This window comes from Cryptomeria japonica, chromosome 10, assembly GCF_030272615.1.
Source record: "Cryptomeria japonica chromosome 10, Sugi_1.0, whole genome shotgun sequence".
NCBI classification, from domain to species: Eukaryota; Viridiplantae; Streptophyta; class Pinopsida; order Cupressales; family Cupressaceae; genus Cryptomeria; species Cryptomeria japonica.
This window is the reverse complement of record NC_081414.1, coordinates 456,342,377-456,354,995: the sequence shown is the minus strand read 5'-3', so window position 1 is coordinate 456,354,995 and position 12,619 is coordinate 456,342,377. Positions and strand designations below refer to the sequence as shown.

The 12,619-nt window shown below is 37.7% G+C and overlaps 1 protein-coding gene across 2 annotated transcripts in view; it reads right to left on the bottom strand.

Moving 5' to 3' along the window:
• Positions 1 to 272: 272 nt before the first annotated feature.
• LOC131067522 (ubiquinol oxidase 4, chloroplastic/chromoplastic) overlaps positions 273 to 12,619 on the bottom strand; it is a 154,385-nt gene continuing 142,038 nt past the window's right edge. Inside the window, exons 7-9 of one of the 2 annotated variants that reach the window (XM_058002554.2) lie at positions 1,454 to 1,525; positions 1,107 to 1,154; positions 273 to 923 (exon numbers count right to left, since the gene is read on the bottom strand). In XM_058002554.2, the coding sequence (XP_057858537.1) occupies positions 694 to 923; positions 1,107 to 1,154; positions 1,454 to 1,525 (350 nt within the window). In that variant the 3' untranslated portion in view covers positions 273 to 693. The remainder of the gene's footprint in view (positions 924 to 1,106; positions 1,155 to 1,453; positions 1,526 to 12,619) is intronic. The other variant, XM_058002555.2, reaches the window with a different exon arrangement.

The following is a 12,619-nucleotide window of genomic DNA, read 5'->3' as shown; positions in this document are numbered from 1 at the left end:
GGAAGTTTAGCTCCTAAATAACCCTTCATGAGAGATTTGAGTCATAACCTTCTCATTCTTCCCTAGCTCCTAAATATTTCAAGAACGTTATTAGGATTGCATCTCAACATGATTGGACTATAATTTTACTTTTCCTTGAGCTTATTTCTAAATAGTATAACTAGTATAGCATTTAAACATCAAGTGACCACTAAAAATATCATCTCAAAGAAACTAGTAGAAGCCATAAGAAAAATTGGGGGAAGTAATAATGATTTTGCAAACAAAATACAAAGTCTTACAAAAGAAGGATATATATTCAATAGTGCCTCTTACCTGCAAGTATTTTAAAAAGCTTTATCAAATGGATGAAGTTACAATGTAATACGGTGCCTAGTTTATTTCCTCTCAATGGTATCTGAAATCCCTAATGTCATTACAAGTACAGTTCAATCTATTTGGCAACAAAATTGAGCAGTTAAATGAGCTGGCTATTCCTTTTTCTATTCCCTCGTATTAGCCATAAGATGTGGTCATTGACTTTGAGAAACATAGTTACAAGTTGCCTCTTCATATCCTTTGCACAAAAACTTCAAATGATAACTGATCGTTAATATGTAGCATAGAATTTGGTAAGATTAGCTAAAAAAATAAACATATAAAAATACATCAGTGATTTTAAATATCGTGTTCCATTTGAATGATTGTAAAATATCAGAGATTTTCTCTTGAATCCTCCATAGGTACAGATGCAACTACTTTTTGCACGCAATCTACGATATCAGCACACTCTAATGAAGGTAGACTACATTCCAGATCGTTTTGCATGGATTGTCTATTGCGATGTGGTGACAGCAGAGCCCCATGGATCTGACAAGCCTTCATAGTTTTACAATGCTCTGCTTCATCATCTCGAATGTTTATAAACACATCATAAAGGTTTTCTGCAATACATGATATCACAGATCACCATTAATGGAATAATGCAAAATTTGCAAATAAATATCCTAAAATTTCAAGGGCAAATAAGAAAAGAGGGTAAATATGTACCAAAACTGATTTACATATGGAGTGTACATTGAGCCAATATTCTGGGAATTGTATACTAGAGTATTAATAGTACTAACCAATTTTCGGTCTTCGTGAACAAGGTATACGATCAGTCTGAAACTCATCTGCAAACATTTCAGCAGGAATTCCTTACCATAAATATATCAAATGTGAAAGATGGCATTTAATGACTATATATATAACTGAACTAATCTATTTTAAAGTTCAAACTTAAGTCCCATTCTGACCACAAACACCGTCACAAATATACACAACTCAGTTGAGATTTGTTCTTAATTCTCATCTGACTTATGCTTGATCATTTCTAATGTGATTATCACGTCTATCAGTAATGAATTTATAGCACATGCTGGAGGCCCTAACCATCAAGGACTGAACTATATGTACTTCAATTTTTTTTTACCAAAAAGATAGAGATCGCCTTCTGTGTAGTATTTGATTGCTACTTCAGGAGCCGGTAGATTTTTCAGGTCTTCTGCACAAATAAATACAAAGCAATAAAAATGAATGAAAATGTGTTTTTTGCATTATTTCTAAATAAAATGAATTTAGAAGAAAAACTATTTAATAAATTCAACTAGAAAGTCTTCCTTTTGTAATTGTATTGTTGTATCATAAAGTCACCCGTAACAAGAAAATTTTCCTGGTTCATTTTAAAGAAATGAAATCTTGGTCCACAATAGAATGATAATGCAGCATGGCCACTGCATTGAATCAAGCATGAAAAAGTTGAAGTATCTAAGCTGCTCATATTCTGTCACAAGATATTTCAGTCCACAAAGACATAATAAGGACTCTGTTGACGTGTATTTTGTACACAATCATACACAGAATAAAATACCCAAAGGCATCTTATCCTCTCTTGAATAAAGTCTCTAACTGCTGAAGATTCGCATGAAGGATCAGTTAGGATGACTCCAATGTTCTGGTTAGTAGGGTCTCTACGTGTGGATAAGCTCCAGTGGTATGATATGATTTGCTGGAATCACAAGGGGACTTACATCTGATGATTGAACTTCCGATCTGCTTTGCTGGAACACAGGCTCTTACTAGCTTAGATTTGAAAAAATGGAAAAAAAGGATGAGGGCGAAGAGAAGATTTAATCCTAATACTAAGAATGTAGGAGCAATGATTGATCTTTGATGAAACTCTAACTAGGTCTTGTTTTGACATCACAGGACCATCTCCACAAGGCTAGTGCGATCTTCTAAGGGAAGCTTTATGATGTTCAAATCATCACCGCAAGCATAAACACCATCAAGTTGATGCATATCAATGAAGAAGCGACAAATTGAAATTGAGCTTAAGCTGAATGATTCCAGTTGACTACGCAAGGCAAGTCTGCAATCAACAAACTGCTAGTAGTATGGATATACGAATTTCCACCATTAATCAATCACATTTCCTCCATTCATCTAATCATCTACCATCTAGGATTGAAGACTCAACAAGAAACCATGCAAATTGCAAGAAACGACACACTTCACCATTACTTCAATGAAAATAGAGTTTGTTTACAATCAATGGCAACAATTTCTTGCCTTGTCCTCCTATTCTACTCTAATTACTATTCTATCAACTAGCTAATCACCTTCTAACTACTCTCTAATTGCTTTCCAACTCTTTCCTAACTGCCTTTACAAAATGAAATGCCAGGGCTTAAATAGTGCCCACAATACAATTCGATAGCTTAGATCAATTCAAGATCAATGGCCAAGATTCAACAATGAAAACCCTAATTAGGGTTTGTTACAACCATTACATAACATTTAATGCTTGACCAATGATAAAATTGTATTGCTTGGACACATGTCCCCTCTAGAAAAATCGACCAATGGATAGTCGGGGTAGGTACATTAGAGTTTGTGCCACCTTCCATGAGTTAAGTACCTTGAATCTGGACATGCTGAGGTGGACCTCATTGATTGGAGAAATGATGACTAGGACGCCACCTCATTTGACACTTGTAACTTGGTAGATATTCAACTTGATGTTGTTGAGAAGCTTGCTTTAATTAATTCATCTGGAACTATTTACTTCTTCAACGAGCCCTTGTTCTAACTCCTTGTGTCCTTGATGTGCAGGATGATGATGTACCTCGCCTTGGAACGCTGGATTGAAAGAGGTCGCCCCTGTCCTGGCTTGATCGTCCCGGCGAAGACCGTCCTTGATCCGACTTGATTTTCCTTGATGAGATCTCCATTTGATGCCTACACAACATTTCATAATAAGTAACATGATTCTGCAATGAATAGCATAGATTAAATTAATTTTAGGAAACCTCATGATAAGTCCTTGAATTATCATTTCCTAAAAAACGATTGGGCTACTGGAATTCAAAATTTCAAAATTTAAGGCTATGACGATCAAAATTCGAAATTAAAACAAGGGATCTTGTCATACCTCTCTTGAGAGCTAACACTAGAATGCAAAATGAAGAAAATTCGCCTAGGCAAAATTGATATTAGATGGCTTCAACGTGATCTCTTGTTCAAATCAGGAACTTCGCCACCTTTGATATGTCCTTGATGTGATCTTCAATGTCCTTGGCAAGTTCGCTCAAGTGGAAACTAAGTTCGCACTCCTTTGATGATATTAGCGCCTTCCTTTGCTTGAAATGAAATTCGCACCTCTAACACACAATTCGCACTACTCCTTTGTCTTCCTCAAATCGCACTTGAATGATAAAATGGTAATGTGAAAATAACAATCTTCACCACCCTTTATAAGCGCTCATATCACCAATTCACTTAGGCCGACTTTGTAAAAATAAGGCAATTAAAACGATTTTTAATAAATAATAAAGGCCGACTTTCATAAACCAAGCGCTCCATTTAATTTTTTTAATTAATTAATAATTAATTATTAAATGCCATCGTTTTTTAATTAATAAATTCGATCTTTTTTTGCAAGGCAAAAATAATTAATTAATGATCAAGCGCAATATTTAAATGCCATTTTTAATTAAATTTTCAAATTATCGAATTTTCTAGCATTTAAATAAATTCAAAATGTTTGTTTAGCGCAAAAATTGGAAAAGTGGGAAGATTCAAACCTCATCGCCCTGGTCCCTGACTGAGGGACAGGAGCGATCTTCATGCTTTCTCCTTGATTTTGCATCTTCGATCTCCAATCTTCATCAGAAGGCGAATAATGACATCATTTCTCCACTCCACGCTTGTTTCATTTGACTTCTACGAGGCATATTTGATGTTTAGAGGATCATCGCCCTGGTCCCTTGGAGAGGGACAGGAGCGATCTTGATGTTTTCTCCATTTCAAGCTCAAATTGGTAACATTTTAACGTTCTCCTCCTTTGTATCACCTTCCAAATGATGTTTTAAACTTTGTGCAACTTTGCTTTGACGTGATCTTCAAAGGATAACAAGTGTTCTAGCAAATATCGCCCTGGTCCCTTGGTGAGGGACAGGAGCGATCCTGGTGTCCTGGCTCAAATTTGCAAACTTCCAATCTTTGCTTCTTGTTCATCGCTTTCCAAATGGCGTCCTTGATCTTGCCTATCCTTGCCTTGTCCTGATTTTGAAGGAAAATGAATGATCATGTGCAAATCGCCCTGGTCCCTGACTGAGGGACAGGAGCGAATTTGATGTTTCAAGCTCAACTACACTTGGCCACCTTCAAAAATTATCTTCAATGGTCTTATTGTGCCCCATTTTATTCATCTTTGGCTTGGAAATCATTCAAACTTGGCAAGAAATTCATCTAAGACAAAAATCGCTCAGGTCCCTCCCTGAGGGACAGGAGCGAACTTGAGCATTTGGGTCCCTTGTTGATGTTTCATAATCTTCAATTTGTCTTCAACGGGTTCAACTCACCTCCTTTCTTGCCTTCGAACTTAAGACTTGCTTGATCTTTGCCCAGAACGTGCCTTATGAAGAATTTCGCTCTGGTCCCTAGGAGAGGGACGGGAGCTACAATAGACTTCGCCCTGGTCCCTGACTGAGGGACAGGAGCGATTTTTGCATTTTGGTTCATTTTTCTTCACGACGGCACTTCAAGTTATATTCATTTGGTAAAATGCATCTCCTTGGACCTCTTCAAATCGTCAAGTCATTAAAATCCTGCAAGGACAAAGCAATATTTGATTTTAAGCTTCGGTCCTTCACTGAGGGACAGGAGCGAAATTTGCTCTCTAGGCCAAATCGTTACAATTTTCATCAAAAAAAGTCTTGGCTAAGGAAGATATCATCTTACTTAATGCTATGAATAAAAGTTAATGTCCAAAAAAAGGTCTAAAATTGTGCATATAAAGAAAATCGCTCTGGTCCTTCAGTGAGGGACAGGAGCGAATTTGACCTTCTAGGCAAAACTTCATCATTTCATTGTTTTTGATCAAGTCTGGATGCTCTATCATGCTCATTCCATCCTTCACCATGCCTTTGATGTCTCAATTCGTCCAAACAAGGTCAGGAATGACTCCACTAAGCATTTTCGCTCTGGTCCCCTGGTGAGGGACACGAGCGATTCGCCTTGGTCCTCCTGGGAGGGACAGGAGCGAAGTTTGCTCTGGATCCTCAGTGAAGGACAGGAGCGAAATTTGACTTTTCGAACTCTCTATCAGGATAAATTTTATGGAATATAACATTTCCTTTTATGTTTCTTCTTTCTTATACTTTAAGTTATAAGTGACATTTCCTTTTATGTTTCTTCTTTCTTATACTTTAAGTTATATTCCATATATACTTTCAGGATGTTTGAGAGTGGTTTCAGACCTCCAGGAGTTATATTGCAAAATCTAGTTTTTGGAGGTTTTTTTCAGTTTCCAGACTTAGTCAAATTTCAGGATCAGGACATTCCAGACTTAGCCAAATTTCAGGATCAGGACCTCACTCAAGCCGGACTTGCTACCCTATTGATCTCCCCGACAGCACTCAAAATGCAAAGGCCAACTAACAAAACCCTAAAAAACCTAAAGAACAAACCCTAAAAAGCAAAAAAGCAAGGGTCCCCATTTGCAATGGGGCGATGTGTGAAATGGTCACAACAGACTCCAAGAAAAATACAGATTTTTGCTTGAATTAATTGTGACAGAAAATTAATGGCAGAAGTTAAAATTCTACTGAGGTCATCGTAACCTCAAAAAAGAAATCAAAAGTGAGAGCACTCTTAACACAACATCACCATGCTCTAGGTGAAAGCATTTTCCTGTATTCTCGGGGCTTGAATCTTATGTGCACAAACAAAGAATGTTCTAACAAGGCAGTCAGAATGCAGTATCATCAGAAACTACAAGGCCAAGATGAATGCTAGTGGGTTACAATTGATACAATGTGGAAAAACAATCCTTTGTCGGTTACGCTTCCAATAATGTGGTCTACCTAGACTTAAGCACCCATCCCAAATGTTCTAGAAATAGGGAGCCATCCCTGCCACTCCCTCCTCACACACACCACTTTTCAACAAAATTGGTATGGCTTCTTAAAAAACGAAGTTATTGGTCTTGGTATGCTGGAGGTATTTCTACTGATGCTGAGTATGGCGGTATGACATTTTTTTCCCCTCGGGTATATATATGATGTCCTCTCGCAAAGTCTAGTCAGATGGTGACAGTTTGCCTATTCCCTGGGTTCCTGTAGGCTATGGTGGTTGGTTAGGCAACTCCTCAGTTCTTGGAGCCATTACACTTCAATTATTTCAGCATTTCTATTTATGGCAACGAGTTCGGTTATCAGTGAGAATTGCGGTGACTTTGGAGTTGCTGCCCAAGGAGAGATTAGTTTATATTTTTCAATAAAGTAACATGCAATGCTTGTTTGGGGTTTGATTTTAGGGAGATATAAGGAATTCAATTAATTGATTTTTATTTTTTTTATTTCTCCATTATGGTACTTTGGGATTCGGGAGAAACATAAAAGGAATTTTTAGAGCTCTCTTGGCTGTGTGAAGTTGTTGTGTTGGGGAAATGCTGCTGGTTTTTCCAAGAACTTTTTGAAGATGAAACCCTTCTCGAAAAATATCATCTATGGTGGTGAGAGATCCTCCCTGGGTGATTGCAAATAGTTTCACACAAAGACTATGCTAGTGCTTCAGCTATGTTGATTAATTTGAAGTTTTGGAATTGAGTTTCAAAGGAAAAATGCAAATCTTCATGGTATTTTAATGGTAGGTTGTATGGCTTCTTTTTGGGCGATTATATGCAAGGATTTGTGGTATTATGTTGGTGTTTGTTGGACTGATTTGTAGAAGCTTCTTCCTTGCTGTACAATTTGTTTCGATAGTAGAAAACTCCCATTTTGGTTGACTAGGACAGAGTATTTGTGTTGTGGTTCTGGGTATTATTTCATTTCACTCCAGGACTCTAGGCAGTCCAATTTGGCCCTTAAAACTGTTGATACTTGTTGAATATTATTTTTAAAAGATGAATCACCCCTGTTGGCAAGCCACTACCCTTTTTTTGGCTCACCTTAGAGTTTGCTGAGTGTTAAGGATGAGTTTTGGAGGAGTTTAATCTACTCTCAGTCAATTCAATGCTAATTTCATGATGCAGGCTGTTCCCGCTATCATCTATCTAAGATGATAAAAAGGAAAAAATCAATCTCATTAACCAACTTTAAGTTTCAACATTTAATAATCATATTAAAAGAGGAAAATTTTATTACATTTTTAAACTTCCATTATGGCCTTAAATATTTTTTACCTAGCCACAATGTTGTTAGACTTCATTTGCACATTTGACAAGAACAGAACTCTCCTTGTGCATGAGTAAAGATCTCTAACTCGAGGACTGTGTGCTAACACTAGGCGACATCAACTCTATCCTGACTAGAGCCCACTCGAAACATCCCGATCTGTCTTGAAATCAAGGCAGTATTGGTAATGCCGGATTGAGGATATAAATGACTGCATTTAGGGGCTTGTGAATTTAGAGGTGTTATCTCCTATCAATGATCTCTCAAATGGGATGATACTTACCCTCAACTCTTGCATAGATGGATCTAATGGTGTCCTTGGCCCTATCCATGCCCTCATATATGTAGCCCATTGCAGGCTTCTCCCCATTACCAACTTGTAAAAGAAATACCAAAGGCTCAATGAATTGTGATTATTGTGAAACATCAACAAGTGTGAACGAAAAGAAGCAAATAAAAGAAAAATAAGAGTAAAATTTAATACATAATGTCGAATTAGATTTTCATTTACCTTCACGATCTCCACAACACATACCCAAAAGTTTGGCTCATCAAAAATGTAATTTGCCACATCAACCCCTGCAATGGTTGTAGCATAGGATGAGGAAGTCCACTCCTCACTAACAAACATACACCTCAAATCTTCCTTTGACCAAATCAAGGATTATAATGTGACAAAATTAGTAGAAGTTATGGTTATGCCAAGGCAAGCCAACTCCTTTTGCCCTGTGTATTACCTCATTAGGTTGAGGACCCATGTGTGATTGTATGCATATTTACAAATATTTTTTGCTGAATCCACACATGTTTTGATCCATAAAAATTTGCCAAAATCCTCCAATATGAGGTCATGGCAATGGGCAACACATGGAGTCCAAACTAATGTTGGGTGCCTCTCCATCAATAGTCTACCTACAACAACATAATTTTCTGCATTATCTATCACCACTTGCACCACATTCTCCTCGCCCAGCTCAACTTCCTCTAAAGCCTCCCAAAGGTATGTAGCATTTTTTGCATGCCCTAAAACATCAATTGATTTCATGAACACGATGCCACTTGAAAAAGAAACAAAATCAGTGATTCAACAAAGCATAAATTAAAAATATTAATCACTAAACCAATGCATTGGGGGAAGTACAATCCACCTTAGAAAGAAACAGGTTAATTCAGTAGTGTCCTATTTCTTCTATTGGTCCAACCATCAGTCATGATGGTGCAACCCTTCTTCCTCCATATCAACTGTTGCTCCTCCATTGTAAGTTTTACATCAGCCACCCTTTATGTCAAAATTGGGCTCTATAAGTCAGCTTCACAAGGGGCTTTGAACCCCACCCCACAAATAGTTATGGCATCTACCATAGTTTGCCAATAAGGAGATCTAACACGTCACAAATAAATTAAATAAAATAAGCATTATAAAATGGAGAGTTTAAATCTGAATTCTACAATACCTCTAAATATAAAAAATTCAAGAGACAAAGAATCAAGCTATAAATTTTAAAACAATCAAACAAAAAAGAATTAGTTGGTTGAAAAGAATTAATTCATTGCAAAGAATGGAATGGTGCAATAGTACCAAAAGTCTCCAATTGCATGTCTAGCTGTGTCATCTACGTCCTTGTTCCAACTCATGCTCTCAAGTAATGGTTGGGAACTAGGAGTAATGCATGGCACAAAAATGAATCCATCCTATATTTACGAATTCGAGGTCTAAGGCTAACATTTCCACTACCACTGGAACTAGCACTAGTTCCAACACCAACACCAACAATGCTACCAACATTAGCACTAGCACTAGGACAAAATGAAGGCATGGAAGAAGACTCTCCATTACCACCAATGCAATCCAACTCCACCCTTTGCCTCTTTTTCATTTCTTTTTGCATCTCAATTGTTTCTAATTGCACTTGCACTTCACGAACAACCTCACGAAGTGCACATGTGCATGGTATAGTATCATGGGCAGGTATGTGTGCAAGATGGTATTCCAATCTATTAAGCCTCCTCCACGATAAATTGTTTTGCAAAAAGAACATTTCACCTTTCCTCTTTGCCCAAGGAAAAGTTTATCATGTTTCCAACATGGGTCCCTTCTAACTAGGGTTATGAACAATGTGAAAATGACGATTTGAAAAGAGGCTCCTACAATAACATATAAATACCAAATAATTAACATTTGTGAATTGTAATTTATAAATTATAATTATGTAGGGTTTGTTGATGTCCAAAAGAAAAATCAAACACATCTAGGGTTCTTCCTTTGATCTAGTAAAATAAAATGGATAAAAGAAATGAAATGTAAAGAAAAATGTAGTTTTTGCTTAAAAATACAAAAAACCCAAAAAAATTCAAGCTTACCTCTTAAATCAAACTTGAAATCAAATGAAAACTCCTTCCATTCGTTGTTAGATACCTCTTGATGCATCAAATGTATCTATGAAGATGCCCAAATCCAATTCAACAATGGATTTTCGCTCTACCTCCTTACTGGTTGCCCTACAATGCACTTTAAGTTTTTCTCACAACTCTCTTTTCTCCTATTTTGCCAACAAAATCAAATGACAATGCTTTTAGGGTTGTAGAGGAAACATAAATGAAAAAAAAAGGAAGTGAAATGCTTTATTTTTATGTTCTTATTTTTACTTTTCTCACTTAGCCACGCAGTAGAGTCTTCCTATCAGAACTTGCTAAGACTCGCGAGTCATTGTGAGTCCAGGAAAATCTCGGCAAAGTATGAGTCTGAGTACCAGAGACTCACTGGCCTTGCCCTGCCTTGCAGCTCACTGAGTACTCACAAGTCTTGGCGAGTCTCGTTTCTATGCTTTCAACTTAACTCTATGGTTGAACACGAAACAATTGAAAATGCAACTTTACATTTGGATGGCAATGCACATAATGGTGGTACCATGGGCTGATTGCTTTAGGCCATGGTCAAATTGTTTCTTATGATAAGTATACTGAGAGACTAATTGATAGATTTCATAAGGACTCAAAATTGAACTTCAAGAAATTAGCGCAGCTGAAACAATGGGGTTCAATAGAGACATATCCTACAAATTTTTAGAGGTTCCTAGTGATGGTCATATAGATATTTCAAAGAGGAGGTTGACTATGATGTTTGTTGATAGGTTGTCTGATCCTTTGAGAGATTGGATAAAGGCTCTTAACCCACCCACATTGCAGGATGTCTTTAAAAGGTCAAGAGACCTGGAGTCCTCTACCTTTAAAAAAAAATTCAGTCAAAGGGGTTCTATTGATGGGTGTTTTGTGACCACACCAACACAAAATAAAGATGCATAAAGACACTCTATCCTCTCTTGAGCAAAGACCCCTCGTATGCTAAGAATGCGAAGATCGTAGAGGCGACTCCAAGGTTCCTACTTCGAACATGCAACTTTATGTTGGATATGAGCTCATTTGGCTTGATGTGATATGTTGGTAACACAAAGGGACAGGTTTGGATCATTCTTCACTTTTTTTGCAATGCTGGCTGAAACTTCATCGGATATTGCAATCTCATGATGCTTCTTCTTCAGACGAACTGGAAATATACTAAAAATAAAAAGGGCAAAAGGTTAGAGAATCTATTCTACTACTAAGGACAATGATATCAATGGATAGTGTTCCAATGGATGAATTCCAAATAAACCAAGTTTTGCTTTGCCAAGATCAACTATAACTCCATAAGACCTGGTGCAAAATCTTCCAAGGATGTTGAAGGATTTTCACATCGAGAAACTGCAATTGAATACCAAAACGGCGCAATCCAAATGCCTATCCACAATTGAACTTAGCACAAATTGAGTGGCTCAAGCTAATTGTTGGACACAATGCACCACTGAGAGGGGGGTGAATCAGTGGTTCTCAATCTTTTCCCTTTAACTATCCTATGTGTGTATACCGGTTATCAACCTATTACCTAGTGGGTCTACCGGTAAGATAAATCAAGACAGTGCAATGCAAGCATACACAAGGGCATCACATAACACTAGCATATACGAGGAAAACCCAGATGGGAAAAACCTCGATGAGAAATGCTGCTGGAGACTACTGCTCCAATCTAGCCTCACAATGAATCTTCGATTACAATGTTTAGGGCACCAACCCCTGATTTTAGGGCACCAACCCAAGGAGCTACAACCCCTGCACCGAGCTACAACTTAGTGAATACAAAACATAATCATTTGCAAATTAATAACCTTGTTACAAATGGATTTCTTGTCCAGTTCACTGCCGGTTCTCTACCTCACCCTTTTACTGCTGCAACCTTATCTTCTGCTGCAACCATGTCGGTTTAGTCTCTTCTCCTTCTTTGTCGGTTCTCTCTCAATCGGTTCTCTCTGCTGGTTGCCTCTTCTCTCAACTGCTCTGCTGCTCTCCACCGGTACTATCTTCTGTCGGTTCTTTGCTCTCTACTCTACACTCTTCTGCAACTCTTCACTACCGGTTTTGTCACCACCGATTACCTCACTGTTGTTGGTCGAACTCTTCAAACTCTTCAACCCTAAACTCTTCTCAAACTCAGTCTCTCTTCTGGTACTTGTTGAGTACTTGATTGATCTTCTCTCAAATGCAGCAACCCTCTCTCATTTAGCAACCTGTCGTTTGCTTTAACCTCACCGATTAAGCCTTCGCCAAAGCCTATTACCGGTTGTCTCCCTGTTATTCGATCTCTATGATCCTCTGCAGATATCACACTTCATCTACTTCTTTATTCGGCCTTTTGCATCACTTGGCAGCATCTCACTCTAAGGCATCCTCAGATCTGTCTTTGGCCCGCATATTTGTATTCAGACATTCCCGCCAAAAACAACATTCAAACTTGGTGCCTTAGGGCATCTTCCACTGATCACGAGGCACATTGAATCCAATTAGATCTCATTCGATCTGAGCTCCAAGACAACTATATGTACATC